Source organism: Cyanistes caeruleus, chromosome 2 (assembly GCF_971803275.1).
Source record: "Cyanistes caeruleus chromosome 2, bCyaCae1.hap1.1, whole genome shotgun sequence".
Taxonomy (NCBI): domain Eukaryota; kingdom Metazoa; phylum Chordata; class Aves; order Passeriformes; family Paridae; genus Cyanistes; species Cyanistes caeruleus.
This window is the reverse complement of record NC_141702.1, coordinates 91,872,157-91,892,472: the sequence shown is the minus strand read 5'-3', so window position 1 is coordinate 91,892,472 and position 20,316 is coordinate 91,872,157. Positions and strand designations below refer to the sequence as shown.

Genomic DNA, 20,316 nt, shown 5'->3' with positions numbered 1-20,316 from the left:
CAGGGGATATTTAGGATTTTTAGGACATGTTTAACAACTTAGGCAGGGAACAGAGAAAGTGAACACTGGAGTGACTTTACTTTCCAGGATGAGAGAAGAGAAGAAAGTCAAACAGAAGTAAGGAGGTGGATGGAAAAGCTGAGTAGAGCCACAAAAGACTGCAAGATTTGGAATTTTTGTCTCCTTCCACCCTCCAAGAGCTACACAAAGTCCAATCTTCCTCTCACCACATCTGGTGGCCAAAAAGGTTTCCAGGTGGCTGACAAAAGAAGAGTCAGAACCACATCAGCACCCCATGAGGTCACATCACTGCTGGGAGGTGATATGTGAGACCATGATTGTAAAACACCTGTCTTCATCACAAACTAGTGCTGACTCCAGGAGTGACCTCTTCATGTTGGGGAGGACACATCCCTGGTAAGTGGCACTGCTCTCTCCTATCCAAACAGCCTTTTCAGGTTGTCAGGAGTTGGTGGTGCCCATGCCAGGGCCTCACTGCTGCACCAGCTCTCCGGCAGCTGGCTCACTACTGTGAAAGGTTCCAAGCCTGTTACGGCCCTGTAATAGAGGAGCAACTCCATTCAGTACAATTCAACATTACCACTGCTGTTGATCTTGGCATATTATTTATCCATCTTCAGAGCCATAAATTTCCTCCCTGGACTCCATGACTTGCTTTATTACCACACTCTTTGTGCTGAGACTGCAAAGCCCTGGAGAAAAGACCTTTGACCCCCTATTTTCTATTTATGGCCATGCAGCTTTATGACACTAACAGGAAAGAGTAACTTCCCAGATGACTCTGCAGCCATCACTGAAATTTTTTTGAAATGCTACTTTTTTGGATACTCAGAAGGCTGCCAATAAGAGCAGGGATAAGCCTCAAGCCCAAGCTGCTACCACATGGAGATGAGGAGATCCTGGTAGCTCACTTGCAAATATGACCTACAACAAAGCATAAACTCTTTCCCCTATTCTCCCAAATGGATCAGCATTAAATTCCCCCCAGAGTCTTATTACTTGGTCTCTGTTTCTGAAGTCTGAAGCCTTTAAGGAGATGAGCAGCCCCACCACATTATCACTGTAAGCTCAGCTGTTGGCACAATCTCTGCACCAAGCTTGGGGAGCTCAAGTGAGAGCAGGATGTGCACTGCACATGTTTGTGTTTGACTCTCAGAGAGGCCTGAAGCTCGCCAGCCTCCCAGCTTGTGCATTAAGACCAGCATCATTTGACTCATGCTCCAGTCCCCATCCCAAAATCAATTGTCCCCACCAGCCTTCTTGCTCTGGACCTCTGCAAGGATCACTTTTCATTGGGGTGAAGGAACCTCAGCAATGCTTTCCATCCCTGCCTGCCTTAACTTGGAGGGGTCTCATGAATGTGCCATGAAAGAAGAGGCACATCTGGGCTGAATTACAGGGTGGTGCAGTGGCTTTTACAGCTAGATTCCTGCATATGTTTCTGAGCAGGACATATGCTCGTAGATCAAGATGCACAGAGCCCCCAGGGTTGAGGGCCCTCATTCATATAAGTCATTCTAGGTTGCCCCCTCTTTGGAAGGCTCAGCTTCGACACCTTGGCAGGCTGGAGGCAGCGGGAGGAGATGCTGTGGCTGATGCTGTGGCTGATGCTTTCCTACTGAGCACGGAGAATTGCTTTATTTGAGAACAGAGGCCAAATGGAGGGGATCATTTACACCATTGAGAAGTGGGTGTGACACTGCAATTTACTGGCATATTGCAGCCACAGAGGCAGTGACTTCGAATGGATAAGGCAAGCTGTGAAGAAAACAAGGGAGGAGGCAATGAGGCTGAGAGTAAATCCACAGAGATCAATAATGTTACATTAGATTTACACCAGCTAGTAAACCAAAGGTTGTGGTCTGCTCTCTGAAGCACTGGTTTATCACAGCTCCAGATTTTATGCTACGGTCACTGCAGGCAGGATCTGTCCCCTGAGGTTTTAGAAATAACCTCTTTCTCTCAAAACTCTTTTCTTTAGCTGTCTGTGGGTTGAGAGAAAGAGACAATGATGTGTGGATGGAAAAAACAACAACAAAAAAGAATTAAATTAAAATTAAAATGCAGCAAGGCTCCAAAGAATTTACAGATGTCTCTCCTCTCCTTCACCCCTGCTGCTTCTCCATGGTCAGCTGTAAATATTTATCTGGCAGGCTGCAGTGAAAGGCATGGCCCAAAACACTTAATCACAATTCCAGCATGGCTGCCCTCCACAGCACCCCAAACTTGGCGAAAAGTGTTTTTTTTCTGGAGCATTGTTAGAGGAAGGTTCTTCTGTCATTATGCAGGCAAACAAACACCTTCAAAAGCAATTCATAACAGCAAAAAAGCATAACATACAACATCATAACATTCAGAAACAATCTCCAACAGGGACTACTGGGTGCTTTGTCTTATTCTTTGGATATTTTTTCTTTTTAAAGCGTCTAATTTTCTTTTTTAACTTGAGTGTTGAAAGTGGGCAAGCCCTGTCACCCCACTGTCAGCAGGAGCCTAGTGCTGATTGACAGGCAGAAGTGGAGTTGAATTTGGACTGGATAAGTGAGGAGGTTTGGGAAGTCTTCCCCAGAATAAAAGGAATAATTATATTTCTATCATTTGTCCCAAATGGTTCCACAATTATTGATGAAACCAGATCTCATCTTCCCTATGAAGGGTGGCTGTCTCTGGGCTGGAGCCTTGGCAGCTTCCATGGGTCACTCAGCAGAAATTTGGGACAAGTGGAAGCATTGCTAGAGGCTGGCAGTTGTAGGGGTTTTGCTTTTGAGGATGCTCAGCAAGAAACACCGTTAGCACAGGGATTGCTGTGCAGCAATAGGTACCTGCAAAATCAGAAGTAAAAATCACGGGACCAGGGACTTGCAGGCCTTGCACACTGCTTTTCACTTTCATGGCAAGTCTGGTCTTCTGATGGATCTCCTTGCAAGGATTTTGGGAAGATCTCCCCGTCTTCAGTTGCATTGTTCCTTACCACACACAACCATTACATCGGCCTCTAAACCCTGTATATTTATATTTTTCCATCCCCTGATGGCTCACTCTCCAGTTTCATATGGAGGAGCTGGGAGAGGAGAAAGGACCATAACACACAATGCTGTGGGTCCTCTGGAACATATCTTCAGGGCCTCCCTCTAAGTTCGCTCCAGCCCCAGAGGCATGAAGAGGTAGCCAATGTTCACTTTGTGTCCCAGCTTCCAGCTTCCCCATCCAATGTGTGGCAGAGTCCTCCTTGGGAGAAGAAATTAAAAGTCCCACAAAAAGCTTGGTTGCTACTTCACCATTGTGATTATTGCCTCTGCTTCCAGCTGAAACACAAACGTATTTTGTTTTTACAGTTCTTTGCTATTTTCTGCGGGGAGTGGCACACTTTGGCCAAGCAGAGCCATGCATGTCATCATATTTTCTTATTGGCCTTTACTGCACTGCAATTGCCTCACCAGTTATTGCCACTTATTCCAAGTAGCTGTTTCACCCCCTGATTATTTATCAGCCTGCCTTTATGCTTTCCTGGGCATGGAGAAACACTTCACTTTCTCCCTCCTCCTTGCCAATGATGCTAGTGGAAATGATGCTTTATCAGCACATCTGCAAACATGTTGATTTCCTTGAAAAGGCAAGTCCACTACTTGCTCATTTCGAGCAGGTGATATCAGTAACCACACAGATAAATTGGTCTGAGGTTAATCTTTTATCCTGTCAAGGGCTGTTGCAATTTTTAATAGACTCAGAACCTACGGAACTGTTAAAGCCCCCTCCTTCTAAATATAAATATATGATAATCTCAACATCCTTCAAGAAATAAACTTCTATCTCTTCTGTAATTATTGTGAAATTACCTTGCTATTGCAAAGAAAGGGTAACTGAAAACGCAGACCAGCTAAATCCAAAAGTTTTCAAAACCCAGAGTAACCAGAATTCAAGCTGCACAGTTTTTAATCTATCTTTAAAGCCAGTGCTTTTTGAGGCCTTCTTTGAGATTTTGTAATCTCTGGGGCTGCTAATACTATAGCACTTAACTGTGTGCACTGACACCAACTGAAGCATCATCTGTAGGATGTAGCTGTAGGATGCTCTTGGAACAGCATGTTCTCTTAAGGCAAGCTTTTCCAAAGGGCTTTGTTTGCTTTGACCAAAATGGACTGCTAGATTTTTATTACACATAGGGCACTGTACCATGGGAGACATCTCCCTAGTGCTGCTGTTCTCTGAGCCCACCCCACTGACTATGCAGCATCACATCGCAAAATCCCTAGGAGTGCCAGGCCCACCCTTTCCTCTTGCAGTGTAATAAATGGCAAGGCTCAGGGGCACATGGGGTTTTATGGCAAGGGTGCATGGTGCCCTGGACAAGGGAGAAGGTGAGGGGTGGATTTGCATTATCACCCCTGGATACAGCCCCAGCAGTGTCAAGTGCAGCTGCCTTGGTAGAGGATGGGGCAGAGTTGTGCTCTGTGTCCCCATGCAATAAGCACAGACAACAAGGACCTGCTAACACTCCATGGAGTTAACACAGTATTAAGATTACCCAGCTGCAACTCCCACCAACTGCTCTGTAGCTGGTCCTCATGTCCAGCAGTAAGGCACTTGGGCTGGCTTGTTCATCCATCAGTCCCAGTCCCTTGGGACAGCCAGTTGCTGCTGTCTTCATACAGCTGAGGCAGACCATGGCAGGGTCCATGAGGGAGGGCACATGGGCAGAGAAATATTCTCTATAATGCAACTGCTGCCAGAGCCGGGTTTTCCCACAGTTCCTTCACCTTTCCATCAGTGCCAGGGGTGAGGTGACAGCCTGGGCCCCAGCTGCTGGCTGGCTCTCAAGGGGTGGGGAAGTGGAAGGGGCTGCCTAGGCTCAGCTGGAGCTTCTCTGACCCAGACATTAAGCATGATGCTGTTTTGGCAATGCACTTTCTCCTCCTGTTTTGTGATCCAAAAGTTTATAAACCCACAGGGAGAAGAACTTCTTCTTCCTCTTGGGCACCACCAGTCCTGCTTTTGGCTGCAGGCACTTCTTTGCTGCACACCCCTGAGCAGGGTCTCTGCTGCCACTCTTTCTTTTGGCTTATCAAAGGAAAAAAAAAGAAAAGAGAAATCAAGCAGATGTTTGCTGTTTTGCTTTTCCTCTTCGGGAACTGATTACCTAATGGGAACAGCAGTTTATCAGCCTGGCCAGTGCTACCCTCCTGCCCATCCCAATTTTGCCCCAGAATCAGCAAAGTGGCTGCTCCAGGTAAGTCCCTAAGAAGCAGGAGGTTCATGTGGCCTGCAGGCCTCATGGGAGTCTGCTGATTGGAAGGCAGCTCCACATGTTCCTTCAAGGGATATCTTGGGTTCAGGGTCACATCAGCTCAGGCACATCCCCTTCTGCCTGGCATTGGTCTCATGGTCTTTCTCTGTTCACAGATACAGGGGCGAGTCTGTGCTGGCTGCTGTGGTGGGACACCTGGACACAGCATCAAAGAGAAATGGAACTTTCCCTCTGTCCTCACCATGAAGGGAGTCCCCACCAAAGCTGCACATCCCCAACAGCCTGGCCCAGCCAAGATCATGACATGAAAGGATCAGCTACACCCTGTTTATTTCCATCCCTGCTCTTTCTGTCACAAGCCCAGGAAGCCCTAATTATTTACCTCATACGAAGGGAAGTAACAGAGTGATTCAGAGATCAAGAAACTTTTCATGTCTCAGAGGGAAGATAAATACTGCTCCTTTGCAGTAAGTGAATTGTCTGGCAGTGCCAGCACCAGGACAAATTTGTTGTTCTCCTGGTTGATGTAGGATTGTCAAAGCCAGGCCACCTGTGAGCTCAGCTGTCAGGCAGAGGCATCTCCAAAGCCCGACAGGGGTTTCCAACCTGTACAGGTCTTAGAAGATTAATTTCTGAGTGGTTATTGTAAGGAAAGGGCTAAAACTTTGCCAGGCAGTTGCAAGATGCCTTGGGAAAGTGAGATGAGAGGAGTTTCCCAGTCTACAGTCTTACAGTGGCAAGCAACCACGCAGCACATGACCCCAGCTGAGAAGCCTGAAGCCTCTGGTTCATGTCCAGAGTGTTTCCAGACACACCGCAATGAGCCCTGGCCAGCCTCACCTCTACAGAGCAGCAGCATCACTCACAGAGCAAAAGCCTGGTCATGCAGGAAGCCCTTGGCAGCATCCCCAGCTCAGCACCAGGAAGTGCCTTTGATGAGCTACCCTGAAGTGCTGGGTCCAGAACGTCGGAGCTTGATGGAGCAGTGTTCCCTCATGAGTGGGGATGCAGAGGTGGAGAGGGACTCACAGGTCTCATCCTGCACACCCTGGAGAGGAGTGTAGTCCTGGTTCCTATAGCCCAACCAAGCACTGCGCAAAACCACTCAGCTGCCCCAACTCCCCACTCTCCTGAAGAACAGCTATAATATCCTTTGACATGTGGACAAAGCTCACTGAAGGAGCAATGGGAAGTGTAAAGCCTCTCTGAATACCTTGGTCACAGTGTTTAGACAGCACTGCCTATGGGCCAAGGCACAAAGAGATTGGATTCCCATGGCTACAAATCATAGAACATGTTCTTCTTTCAACTAGTGCTTCAGATGACCCCAGTCACATGGGATCACTTCTGGTGGTTAACCACTCAGCAGTCTCTACCTCGAGCACTCCAGTTAATGCCAACACTTCTGCCACCTGCTTCCTTTTCCATTTCAGCCACAGCAGAAAGTCTTGGTGCAACCAACAGTTTCTCTAAGGACCTAAACCCTTTGCATACTCTGTTCTGCATTTCAGTCAAAGGAAGAATCTTTCCTCTGTGCAGTACCAGTGGGGTTCAAAAATAGCTGGAAAATTCAGTATTTTGGTGTGCACAAGTAAAAGCCTATTTACCTCAAATATTGTGCTGTCTCCCAAGGGCAATCATAAGGCTACAGTTTGTAGAGCACTACAGTAATGAAAGCCCCAGAAATACCACTGGAGATGGAAAGGTCAGGTGATTTAATAGGAACCATATGTGCTACTTCAAGTTTTCTGAGAAATCCAGCTTCTGTATGTCCTCACTGCATTACAGACATGATGCATCATCTCCCCTTTCCTTGTCTTCATTACAGGGACTGAATCTCCCCCGAGACCCCAATTTCTTCAAATACTCTCTGCTGCATTTATATTTGATTTTACTGATTGGCTTCAAGCAATACTGATCCTGAATGACTGTTGATCTAAGGCAGTACCCTGGCTGACATCTGCTTTGAAGTTTTGTGCAAGTCTGTTTGAGTAATATTACACAGGGCAGAGAGGACTCTGCTCTTCAATTAGAGGCATTATAATGATCCAGTCAATACAATGTTTTTCTTCATAGACAGAGACATGTGACCACAATGGTTTTCATATCTGTGGATTTAGTTTCAGGCTAATGCGTATCTTTCCCCTATCTTTGTGTTGGGTCTTTGTGTCTGGTGCTCCCTACCTCAGTTTCCCCCTCACAAACTGGTTTTAGCTCCCCTCACTTGGGCCAAAGTGCTGCAAAAACCTTGATAACCCACTCTGCCCCATCTGAAAAGAGATCTTTCCTACCCTGCCTGGTAGAAGTAACTGCAGCAGGCCCCACTGCTGGCAGCCCTGGCATCTAGAGGTCAGCTGAGAGGGGGAGGAACATTTGTTCCTTTTTTGATGGACACAGACCTGCTTCATGGCCTGAGCAAAGCAATGCCTTCCCTCTGCTGCCGCAAGGGCAGAGGCACGACTTAGTGTGGTGGTTGAGGGTGGGCAGCAGGAGGAGTTCAGAAAGCAGATAGATGGCTACACAGACAGCCCAGTTATTACTGGAATAAATTGAGTAAATCACAGGCTAAGCAGTCGCTCTCCCTGCGGTAGAAGAGGATCTGACACTGTGACTGAAAATTAGCAGCATCTCAATGGCAATCATGGCTGGGAAGCTTGCTGTGCTGGGAAGCTCCACTCAACCGGGTGCTGCATTCGGACTGTGTTATTCCTGTACCTTAAACAACAAGAACAAAATGTTTGGGACATGCTAATGACACCAGGAGAAACAGAAGCATTTTGATTTGGTAGTAATTGTAGTAATTATTTGCTACCAGGGCAGATATGAATACAATATTATGGGTCTGATTATTTGTCAGCATTCAACACCAGAATGCTGGTAAATAGCAGAGGGTTTATTTTGGGGAACTATTTAAAGTGAAGAAAGGACACAAAACATCTCTGTTCAAAACAGGGCCTGTGGAGGCTCTGTGGCAAAGATCTGAAAAAGGCTTTCAGGCTTCGCAAGAGCTGTATATGATTGAGGTTTGGCCCTGATGTGTTTGGCTTGGTGGCACCACCAAGGCCAGGTTTGCTGAGCAGCCTGCCCTTGGGCAAGACCCTGACCAACATATTGCCAAATGTCACCCACTGGCAAAGAAACCACCCAGGATGGAACACTTTGGCAACCCATTTTGGAAAAACTTAATAATGATGCTTCAAACACTTACAGGAGTGCACAAACAGGAGAGCTGTAGGCACACCAGGACAGGTCTCACACCAGCAATACTCACCATGTCTCAGTGGGAAGCAAAGGCCTGTGACACCCCCTGCCATAGCCTGCCAGCATGCTCCCAGGACACTAGAACAAGGACAGATGCTGACCAACATGCCTTGGAGTATCTGCAGGACAGGCCAGGGCAAGGTAGGCATTGCTCCTAGGGGAAAGCAACTTTCCTCCCATTGCAGATGGCAACCACATTCCTCTCAAAAGGGCTTTGTTTTCTCCATTCACCTCCCTACTTGGCATCCAGCTTCTATGGCACTTTCAGTTCCTCCACTCATCCAGCCTCAGAGCTGCTCTGCTGTGAGATAGGAATATGTAATCAGTTCTGGCCAACCTACTAACAGACCCAGCTGTTATTACAGTAGCCACAAAAGCAAACAGATCTTTGGGTTCCTCATGTGTCTGGAAATGCCTGCACATTCTGCCCCAGTTTAACTGAAAACATGAGGTCAGGTCCTGCCAGGCTGGTGTGCAGCTACAGCCAAGAGTGAGCTCTCAAAGCATCCACAACTTCTGCACCCTCACCTCTTTGCTTGAATAAGCCCACTGAAATCTAGCTCAGGAAATTGTGCGATACCAACATGCTTACATGTTCTTATCATCACTGCTGTTACTTTTGCAGAACCTTGCTGCTTCAGTTGCATTCTCTTTGCCTTGCTGGGTTGAGGTTAACCACATGAGGGTTACCCATCACTGGAGGATGCTTGTCCTTGCTTTCCTATAATATTCCTAAATATCAAAAGAAGATTCCATGCATAACATACCCATCATAAGCCTGCAGTGTTCAAACCAAACTCACTTTGTTCCTATGACACATGAACACTGGAAAGCCACCCAGGACAGATCTCACACACTTCAGAAATTTGAGCTATGCCTTTGTGACCAGCCTCTGCACACAACAACCATGGATGATTCAGGCTCAGCCTTGCTGTGCCAAGGGACAATGACAGACAGCCCTGATGAATCAGTGTTCTCCGAGAAAGCCCCAGCACCCACACATTGAGGGCAGGAAGGATCTGCAGGATGCCCATGTGCAGCCATGCAGATAGATCAGCAAGCAGCTCAGGTTTCAAGCACTCCCTGAGCAGCAGCACAGTAGATGAATGGGGTCACCCCCAGCCTTACCATCAAACACGAGGGCCAAGTCACTACTGAGATCTCCCCGTGAAGAAATTCTTGGAAGTGTAAAGGCAATGAACATGCAAACAAGGCAGTGCTGGCTTGACAGAGTTGGTTGCTGATGCATGTGCCTGTTTGGAGCTACTAGCCCACCTGGAACCCTGGCAGGAGCAGACCCTACCACTGAGGAGGGGGCAGAGATGGGACTGGCACACAGTAACCTACCCCAGAAAATGCCCCTATGTCACCACCCTTCTCAACCAGAGGTGGCATTTGTGCATGTCATTTCCTAGAGAGTATCTTATCTCATTCTTTTTCTTTTCTTTTTTCTTTTCTTTTTTCTTTTCTTTTTTCTTTTCTTTTTTCTTTTCTTTTTTTCTTTTCCTTTTCTCCTCTCCTCTCCTCTCCTCTCCTCTCCTCTCCTCTCCTCTCCTCTCCTCTCCTCTCCTCTCCTCTCCTCTCCTCTCCTTTCCTTTCCTTTCCTTTCCTTTCCTTTCCTTTCCTTTCCTTTCCTTTCCTTTCCTTTCCTTTCCTTTCCTTTCCTTTCCTTTCCTTTCCTTTCCTTTCCTTTCCTTTCCTTTCCTTTCCTTTCCTTTCCTTTCCTTTCCTTTCCTTTCCTTTCCTTTCCTTTCCTTTCCCTGTAGCTGTGTAAAGCAGCAAGAGCATCCTGTGGCACAGGGTTCCCCAGTGCAACCCCACACTCAGTGCAAATCTGCCTCTGGTTGTTTGCTTTGAACCTGCCACCTGCTACTTCTATTTGATGTCCCTGAAGTTCTTGTCTGAGAAGCAACAGAATACAATCACACTCTAATTTGTACTGAGATCACTTTGAGTCACTGATGTCCAGGTGCCTGATTCTTTTTAATTTAATGGTGAGAGCTCCCAAGTGCCTCAAGGGCACAGATCAGGCATTTGAAAATGTTTCTTCACTTTTCCAATCATTACTGGTGTGATGCACTGCAAAAGTCTGCCAGTTATTACCATAATGAAAGAGACTGCAGAAACAGGAAAGAAATACCATCCTTGCCTTGGCATATATAAACCATCTGTATGTCCTCCATGCATCACTGCCTGCAAACACCTGTGAGCACACAGCCTCATTCATGCTCGTCCTCTGCACAGGTTCTCCTGACCATGCACATCCACCAGCATCCATCCTTCCAGAACCACACTTGCATGCATGCATGCCCCTTTATCTTTACTCCTCCAATATGTCCTTCTGATTAAAATATAACTAATATGCCATAAATACAAACCCCACAGATACATAAATGCCACTGTAAATGCACTGTGTCTATACACCCATGCTGTATCTGTACATACCCCATTCAGTCCTAACTTGATACACACCTTTGAATGCATTCTTCCACCTCACATCTTGCCACAACATGCTGTGCACCTTCACGAAGAGCAAGGGAAAGCCCAAAGTTGCTTGAATGAGACGGTCTGCCCAGCTAGAAATTCTGCTTCTCAGTTTTTCCTGTGCCAAGCCATGTTTCAGTGGCCTCCGTTGAACCTGGGGTGAGAACCCTGGCCGCAGCAGCACTGCCAGTTTTTCCCATTTTACTAGTCAATCCCATAGGTAGGCAGATGGGTCAACACTCAGCATGCAGCTGGAAACAGGGTGGTGGGTGGGTTTTCCAAGCACTACTGTGCTTTGCAGCACAGAGGTGGTGAGTGTGCCACAGATGGGCTTCACATCCTTGTCAAAGACGACCCAGGTGAGCACAGGGCACCCTGCTCATGGGTGGCTGTCAGAGGACAGAGATTTCTGCACAAATAAAACACAGTGAGACAGAAATATATACATATATATACATGTATATGTATATGTACATGTATATCACAGGTATGCATGCATGTACATACATATATGTCAGAAAATGATTTTTGGACAACACAAAGACAAGAGAATTCTGTGTGCTGGCTGCAAAGGGACTCACCGAGGCTCAGGGTATACATGTAACAATACATTTTGCCACTGCTGTGATCTTGGTTCCTCTCTGTTATTTTTAAAAGGCCATAGCATTACCCTAATTAATTTACTTTAACTGGAGAATAGTATTAGCTTAAAAGGTCCTCCTTAAATTGTAGAGAAGCCATAGCCAAACTCTTCAAATAGTCTTCAAACAACTTGTCCCCATTCACCCTCCTGCAGATGGTTAACACAACTGAACTGCACTTTGGCACAACAGCCCTGCTCTCTTCACAGGGTGTTTTCTGCTCTGAAGGGAAACACCTGCACGTCTCCAAGCAAGATGGCTCAGAGCAGAGAAAGGGCGCAGATTAGAACAGGCCCCCCTGCTGAGCCAGGACCCAAACCTGGTGGGAAGCCAGTAGCTCCAGCAAAGCAGAGGTCCTGAGGGACCCACGCCAAGCTGACCGCACACACAGTGCTTTGTTTATACCTCAGCCAGCATCCCTGCCCACTCTGATGGATCCCAGAGGCAGCAACAAGGGACAGTGGCTACAGCAAAGACCATAGCTCAAAGACCACAGCTCAGCCCTCATTTCCCTGGTTTCTACTGGTATCTCCTGCAGTGGGCTTTGGGAAACGGTTCTCACATGCCAGGGTCTAGCATCCCAAAGAGGCCAACATCCTGACTCTCTTTTGTCAGTAACATTGGTAACTACAGCTGAAAAGTACCCGGTAAGATCTTCATGAATACTCCTAACCTGCCTTTGAGCTTCAGAGTTGCTGCCATATGGCAGTTTATCACCACATTTCACCACATTTCATAATCTGCCGTTTTGTTGTTAACCCAGAGGCCCAGCTTGCAGGAAGAGGTGATGGCTGGGCACAATTGAACTAAATCCAAACATGTGCTGGAGGCCCAGACAACAGCCCCAGGGCAGCAGCAGCAGCTCTACCCCCAGCTCACTGTGGTCAATGGGCTGGCTGTGCAATGCCAAGCTGTATGCCAGCTTCCTGCCCTTCACCAGCTATTCCCTGGCTTCAGAGCGCTTGGTGTCCATACCTCTGGCCTAGCAGATACAAGGTCAATGCATCCCCTCTCTCTGCATACACAAAACAGACTTACAACAAGCTTGACCTGGCAGAGGCCTACAGATGATCAGGGTTTGTGGAGTCATAGCCACCACCAGGGTTTTGAACAGCATCTGGGGCTCCAAGGGTGGGTGCACTGAGGGATCAGGCTGTACTGGCAGAAACAACCCAGAGAAAAGCATTCTGTAAATGAGGTACAAGAGAAAGGGTTCGGAGGAGCCAGCAAGTCACCCTACAACTCTTGCAAAATGGGTCAAGGCCAATAACAAACTGCAGGTGGCAGAAAGGGGAGGATTTCAAGATAAGAGAGACGGCAAGAAGCCTAGAGGAGATCAGAGCTTGGAGGGAAGAATGGAAAAGGTGTCCTGGTAAGGAATCTAAGTAGGACTTCTAAGGGAATTTATGCTAATATCTCTTAGGAGGCTTTGAAAAAGGGGACATAGGTAATAGCTTTGTGAGATGCTGGTGAAGACAGAGTTAGGATTGTGGGAGAGACAGGAATTAGCTCAAGTAGATAGCAAGGGGTGGGGAATGCACATTACAAGTACCCAAGATGGAGTATTTAGAGCAAAAAACAGAGGAAGGGGTGAACTATAGCTAAATTATGAAGAAGGAAGGAAAAGTGCTCTCACCGTAAACAAAAGGGCTGTGGAGAATCTCAGGACAAGATATGCAAGACTTCCTGAAGTTGAAATTTCAAGTCGAAGACCACTGGGGTAGTTACCCACCTTCTGTTTTGGGGGGACTGGAAACCTCCAGCCAGGCTATATTTGACTTGCCCAAGCAATAGGCAAGTTACTCAAAAGCCAAAGCACCATCCTGGTGAGGGAAGCACCAGTGGGGGACAATACAGCATACCAGTACAGCATAGCTCAAATGGAGTACATACAAAAAACCTGGCATTCATTCTGGAAAAGATCCTCATATTCAAAGCCATTCATTTGCAGATGTGACCTCCTTGCATTGTGGAGTGCTTGGGGGACTGGATGCACTGTATCATAACTCATTCTACTCCACCCCCTCCATACCATTGCCCACAAACACCTAGAAGATGGCAAACACATGAGACCCACCAGAGGTGTAAATATAGCTGCTGTTACACTTTATTTCCTTGTGGGGTTTTTTAATTTCTTTTTTTTTTATTATTTTATTTTTTCTTCTGATTGAAAAGAAAAGACAGAGAAAAGTTACAAAAGTAGTAAAAGGCAACGATATCGGCAGGACATCCCTCTTCCCTGCTCCCACCCTCCGGGGCAAGGCAACCCTGCTGGTTGGCAGGGACACACCTCTGGGCCCCGGCACCTTGGCAGCTCTTGCTGAGTAAAGCCTGAGGCTGCAGGGCCACGCAGGAGCTGCCACCCCAGGCATTTGCTCAAGGAATATGCCTCTTAGATGGGTACCAGGCTATGGCTGTCCCATCTCCTGAGCACAGGTCCAAAGGAGCAATGCTTCCTGTCCTGCACTGGTCAGCTTGATCTGGCAGCAGTTAAAAAGCTGAGGTATGCCACCAAAACAAGATAAGCAGAATTTCTACAGAGGCAGGAGGAATCAGCAGAGGAATTGAGCTCTCTTGGAAATAGGGACTTGAAGGGAACCATGACAGTCTGCCAGAGATCCCGCACCAGTAAACACAAGTGACCTCTTGGAGGTGGTGCTGGTGTGGAGGGTGGCCTGGCTGTAACAGTCTGGAGCCAAAGAACATAGGACAGCATCAGGACAGACACCCCCTCACCACTTGCCCAGCTCCTCTGCCTGCCTAAATGACAGGAGTTAGAGAGAAAAGGGTAGGGTGGGGGATTCAGGTCCCCAAGCTACCCCAAGCTTTGGATTTTCCCTAGAGGTCACAGCGAAAGGCCCACACCAGTTCACTGGTAGCCTCCTACTGGCAGCGGGACTGACCATTTGTCTTAACCAAAGAGCAGCATCAAAGACTCTACACTGAGGCAGATTTAAAAAACCAAAAATTATTTTGTATTACTCACAGTTGCTCCTCTTGATCTGGACAAACAGTAAACAACTTGCTTCCCCATGCAGTCAGATACAGGCTTATGGTGGGGAATGCCTACACAAAGAGGTTACTCTCTCCACCAGGTGCAGCAAGAGGAAAGGCCTTGTTCCTCTGCCTCAGCAGGAGAGGCAAGAGCTTGTTCTATTAACTCCTGCCTTGTGGCACAAAACACACACACATGCCTCGAGGAAAGATCCCAGTCAAACACCTAGCATGGTCCCAACAGCCTCAGAAGTGTCTATGGAGAAATGTCCCCCACCTTCACTCAAACTCCCCTCCTATTTCTTCCACCAACAGCCACAAAATCAATTGCTTTTTCCTACTCCTTTCTTCATCTAAGAATATTGTTCCACTGATACCAGAAGAGTGTATCCAAATTTAATTTTTTTCCACAAGGGGAGTGGAAAGCTTGCTGTAGACATTAAATTGGTTTGAGTTTGGTGGTACCAGTTACCTCCACCATCATGTAATGGAACAATACTATGGAGAAGTATTACATAACCCGGCATACACACTGCCTCAGCAGCGAGGAGATCCATGAGCATACAGTCAACCCCAAGTCTTTGATGATGCTGAGAGGACTGAAGGTGGGTGTTGCATTTTCCTGGATGGCTCAACACAGACCTTCCAATTTTAGAATTTTATTCTAATCCCAGATCTACATATGGATATCTCACTCTCCCATTCCAATCTCTTTTTGGACAGTATCACTGAATTGCCAGCAGATCATCTGGAATGCACAGCTAAATGTGCAGTAACTCATCCACACACCTCCCTGTCCTAGGGTTTTCCACTTAAGAGAACTTGATGTGAATGCAATTATAACCATCTCAGACAGGGGTCTTCTTGTTTTGAAAGCAGTTCTGTATAGCTTCTTTCTACAATCCTGAGCTCACTTTTGAGTGGGAGAAGTGTCAGGTCTACAGCAAAGCACTGTAGACCCAGGTGTCCTTGGGAAACTGTCTGGATTTGGTTTCACAGCTTGATCACTCACCCCTGCTGCCATGCAGGTCGTACTAATCCCTGAACACCTCCTGGGTATCTTCAGTTACCACCATCTTCATGTTTGACACTGCCTTGGTGGCAGTTCTTGTGGTTTGTGGACCTGACTGGTTTGCTTTGCCCTGAAAGACAAAACTCACTCTCTTTGCCACTGCTTGGATCCATCTGTGGTATGAGAACAGGCACTGCTACCAAGCCATTTGCTTCCTCCTGCCAGAGCAGCTGCATTGCAAAGATGTGTCATTGCCCCTTCTTCTCTCACCCCTCCCCTTGGGTATCACCACCTCCCCTTCTCCCTGCCAGGCAGGACACTGGTTGATAGTTCCTGAGGTTTTTTGAAGAAATTCCTTCAGTAGGCACATGACGGTTCTTCCACTGGAGCTATTGGGCTCAGCGGCTTCAAGGTGCTGAGGGAACGGAAGGCAAAAGTGGAGGGATCATACATAAAGTGGGGTGGCGGGCAGCCTCCGTTGATGCTCTGCAGGGAAATAAAAAGAGGCATGAAGTCAGTGCTCATATCAGCTGCTAACACTAAGTTCTTCCCTTGAGTGCTTTGTCATCCCCCTCTCTGATACAATTGCACCTCCTTGAATGAGTGGTGATGCTTTCCCTTGCAGCAAATGGCACTAACATAAGAAGTGGAAGCATTTTGCTCACATCCTTGCTCTTACCCTTCAAGATAAAATGCAGGCACACCTCCCTTCCTCTAGGACTGAGGTCCCTAGGATACACATGAATAGGTTCCATGGCACCTGTAGCCACCAAGTGAAACAGGATATCCATGATGCATTTAGAGTATTAGAGTCAGAAAAGCATCATTACCAAAAGGTATCACAGGGAAAAGCTAATTTCTCTTGGCCTTGAAATAAGATCTGATACACCTTTAGAGCATGGAGACAAACCAAGTAATCTCTGGAAATGTGTTCTTCAGCCCCATTTGTCAACAGCTCTCCAACAAGGATTTACAAACCACTCTTTATCTTAAAGTCCCAGGCATGCTGAAACTGTCCAGGGTTTTGGTTCCAGACTCTACAGTTTGAAAAGGAATGGCTTAGAGATGCTTGGAGGAAAAGGCCTAACACTGGTTTCTACCATGGCCACTAAAGACCATTCTCTCCCCTTTTGCTCAGTGTTCAGAGCATGGTCAGTGCAGATCCAGAGTAAGGAGGGCAGAAATAGCCATGTACTCCCTGCATTGTGTGACAGGACAGAAATGCTGTTTTCCACTAGGCATTTCTACTATGCTGGTATATATGGATCCCCAGAGAGATTATGGTGCCAAAGAAGTTATTCCACTCTGTTAAATGTGAAGAGCTTTCCTTTTACTTTTCAGGAACTTTGGTTTGTTTCTTTCCTTATGCAAGCAGAAGCACTAGTGGGACACCTACTTCACTGATATTTTTTGGCCAGGAGAGGAGGTCTCACTGCTCTATGGCCCAGGAAAGTGTTTAATCATGATTAAACCAAAGAATATGTGGGAAGCCCAGCAGCTCAGAAACTCATGCAAATGTCCCCTACTCTCATCTCACTTCCATTACTCCTGGGAAGGGCTTTACCACTGTTTTCACAGAGGTTAGGAAAAAACCCAATGAGAAACGGGTTAGAAAAAACCCAAATACCTACATGTTGGGCAGAGAAGAAATTGAGAGCAGCCCTGCAGAAAAGGACTTGGGGGTGGTGATTGATGAAAAAGTCAATGCGAGCTGGCACTATACACTCACAGCTCAGAAAGCCAATGGTATCCTGGGCTGCATCAAAAGCAAAATGGCCAGCAGGTCAAAGGAAGTGATTCTCCCCCTCTACTCTGCTCTTGGTGAGACCCCACCTGGAGTACTGTATCCAGCTCTGGAGCCCCCAACAGAAGGAGGACATAAAATTGTTGGAGCAAGTCCAAAGGAAGACATGAAGTTGTTAAGAGGACTGGAGCACCTCCCCAGTGAAGACAAGCTGAGAAAGTTGGAGCTGTTCAGCCTGGAGGGAAAGAAGGCAGTATGGAGACCTCACAGGAACCTTCCAGTCCTGGAAAGGGTCTATAGGGAAGCCAGAGAGAGACTCTTCTTCAAGACTTGTAGTGACAGGATAAGGAGCTATGGGTACAAATTGGAAGAGGTGATATTTAGTCTAGATATTAGGAAGAAATACTTTCCTGTGAGGATGGTGAGACACTGGAACAGGTTGCCCACAGAGGTTGTGAATTCCCCAACCCTGGTGGTGTTCAAAGTGAGGTTGATAGGGCCTTGAGCAGCCTGGTCTGATGGGAGGTGTCCCTACCCATGGCAGATGGGATTAGAAAATTAGATTAGATGACCTTTAATGTCACTTCCAACTCTTAACATTCTACATGATTCAGACTGGGTTCTGGTGTTATCTGACTGACTCCCTGCTCCTTTTCTAGGTCTTTCCTAACTGGAACCATGGTGTCCTTTGTTTAGCCTGCACTGTGGGACTGTTACTCAAAAAATTAGGCTTTTAAAGAACAATTACCAACTCTACTGTCTAACAGAAAACAGAGGTTCATTTTAGCACTTCAGATTCAGGTCTATCACACAGGTGCAACTACCTAACAGCATGGCAAGGTGATGTTTTGATGCCTGCACCTCTCCTCTGCCTGGGCTTTAATCTGTCATCACAAGACAACAACACACCAACACCCTAAAAAAGCTGTTCAGATAGTTTTTCTCACCCAAACACACATAACAAATCAGAGTGAGCTAAGGAAGGTCCAAGCCAGGCCCTAAGTACCGCAGGAACTGCAGCAGGATCTGGAAGCCTCTTGTCTCCAAGCTCTTGGTCACAGCTCAGCCCCATGGGGAAGCAGCCCTCATGTCAGGAAAAACCTCTAAAAGCTAGTGTAGACAGTGTGTTCCTGCCTAGTTGGTATCTCTTCTGAAAATTAAGACGGGCACATGAGAATGGAAAATGCCGACATGGTGCTTGCAATCAGCTGTGCCTGGAGTTTCAGCCAGCAAATCATGCCCTGCTACATCCCCCTGACACCTTGGCCAGCAGTGTAAGAAACAAGAGAGGGAGATTTTAGGACCTTTACTCAACAGCCACTTGCTGTGGAGTTATATATGGTATATGCTCTGGCAGGTCTCAGGCCTGGAGGGTAACATAGCAACCCCTATTCAAAGCTAAGGGCCAGAATAAATCAGCACATTTGTCCTTCTCCAGAGGAGAGAAGGTCCCTTGCCAGTGCCAAGAGGGAATGGGAACAAAGAACCTGGCAGTCCCCTCCATTTTGAAACGCCAGACAGGATTAAGGAAGGCAGCTGAATCCATTCATTTCTGGCAGACAGCAGATGAAGGGGCTCGGGAAAGATGGTCCAAAGAACAGACAAAAATAATCTACAAAACTCACCAGGCTTTGGCTGAAAAGTTGTGCTATGGTTTTTCTCTGGGTCTTCTTCTGGGGCCAATGCGTGGGGCAGAGAGCCTTCCCAGGGCACGGGGCAGGACTCCCAGGGCACAGAACAAGGGTTGAGGTTGAAGGTCAGGGATGGGAGAAGACACAGGAGGACGCTGAGATTCATGAATAGTCAGGCAGCTGCAAGTGAGGCTCAAAATGCACCCAATCCTGCTTTTCATCATGGCACCTCTCAAGCAGCCACAAGATGACAACTAGCTTTCAACAACAGCAGACAAGGGCAGAGTGAAAAAGGGCCTGTGCCCAACTGCAGGCAGTAATAGGAGAGGCAGTAACCTGACTGCCCTCTTCCATAGCAACACCCTGACCAATCTGCACTCCTTTATAACCCTGCGCAATACAGATCCTTGTGCATCTGCTCCCTGATAGGGCAGTACCAGAGATACCTGCTGGAGGTAAGAAATCTCTAGATCTTCAACTCTCTTCTTGCAGAGGAGCATTTTTAGATTGAAGTTTACATCTAGCTCTTGGGATGACCAGGCCTCATCTGGCTTAGTCCAAGACACCATTTCGGATCACAGCATGTGGTGGTTTGGTCCTGATGAGTAGCACAAGGCAAAGCTCTGTAGATGTATTTCCAGAACAAAAATGAATAGAGCCTGCTGCCAGAGAGGGGAACTCATTCCTGCCACCCTGTTGCTTGGGCCAGCTGCCTCCCTGTAGTCTGGGAAAATATCCTAGGCAGCTTGCCCTTCTCCTTGGACACACCATGCCTGGGACTTTGCTTTGACTAGGGAGCGGTGTTAAGAGTTGTTGCTGCTGCCTGCAGCAAGCAGAGAGCTTGCCATAAACCTGCCTGACAGCCCCTGGTGAGCAACCCCAGACCAGCTCCTGCAGAGGCTCCTGAGAGTGCAAACAATACACACTTGACATTAAAGGCTCATGTGTTCACTCTAATGGCATTTGGACTGCTGGGTACTGCTCACAAAATGAAGCCTAATATGGGCCCTGTGCTAATGGAAATCATTAACCAGAGTCCTCAACTTGCTAAGCAATGTATTTACACAGCTGGAGAATGGCCTGAGTCAGACTCACACGGCTGCCACAGGAGAGCACACAGGCTCAGACATATACTCTGTCAAATACACATGCTCACTTGCACATACCTCCCCTCACACACCTCAGGTTCTCCCCAGTACACAGGCACTTCCCTGGTCACTTGTCCACATCCCTCTGTGCACATGCAGACTCCCCCTGACTTGGAAATCACATGGAGGGCTGTT

At 47.2% G+C, this 20,316-nt stretch overlaps 1 protein-coding gene across 3 annotated transcripts in view; it reads right to left on the bottom strand.

Moving 5' to 3' along the window:
- LOC111927625 (uncharacterized) overlaps positions 1–20,316 on the bottom strand; it is a 122,887-nt gene that overhangs the window by 30,312 nt on the left and 72,259 nt on the right. For 2 of the 3 annotated variants that reach the window (XM_086870128.1, XM_086870114.1), the window contains one exon: positions 13,738–16,144. The exons of the other annotated variant lie outside the window; for it this stretch is intronic. In XM_086870128.1, coding sequence (XP_086726254.1) covers positions 16,016–16,144 — 129 coding nt within the window. In that variant the 3' untranslated portion in view covers positions 13,738–16,015. Of the gene's footprint in view, positions 1–13,737; positions 16,145–20,316 lie in introns of those variants that run through there. 3 annotated transcript variants of the gene reach the window in all.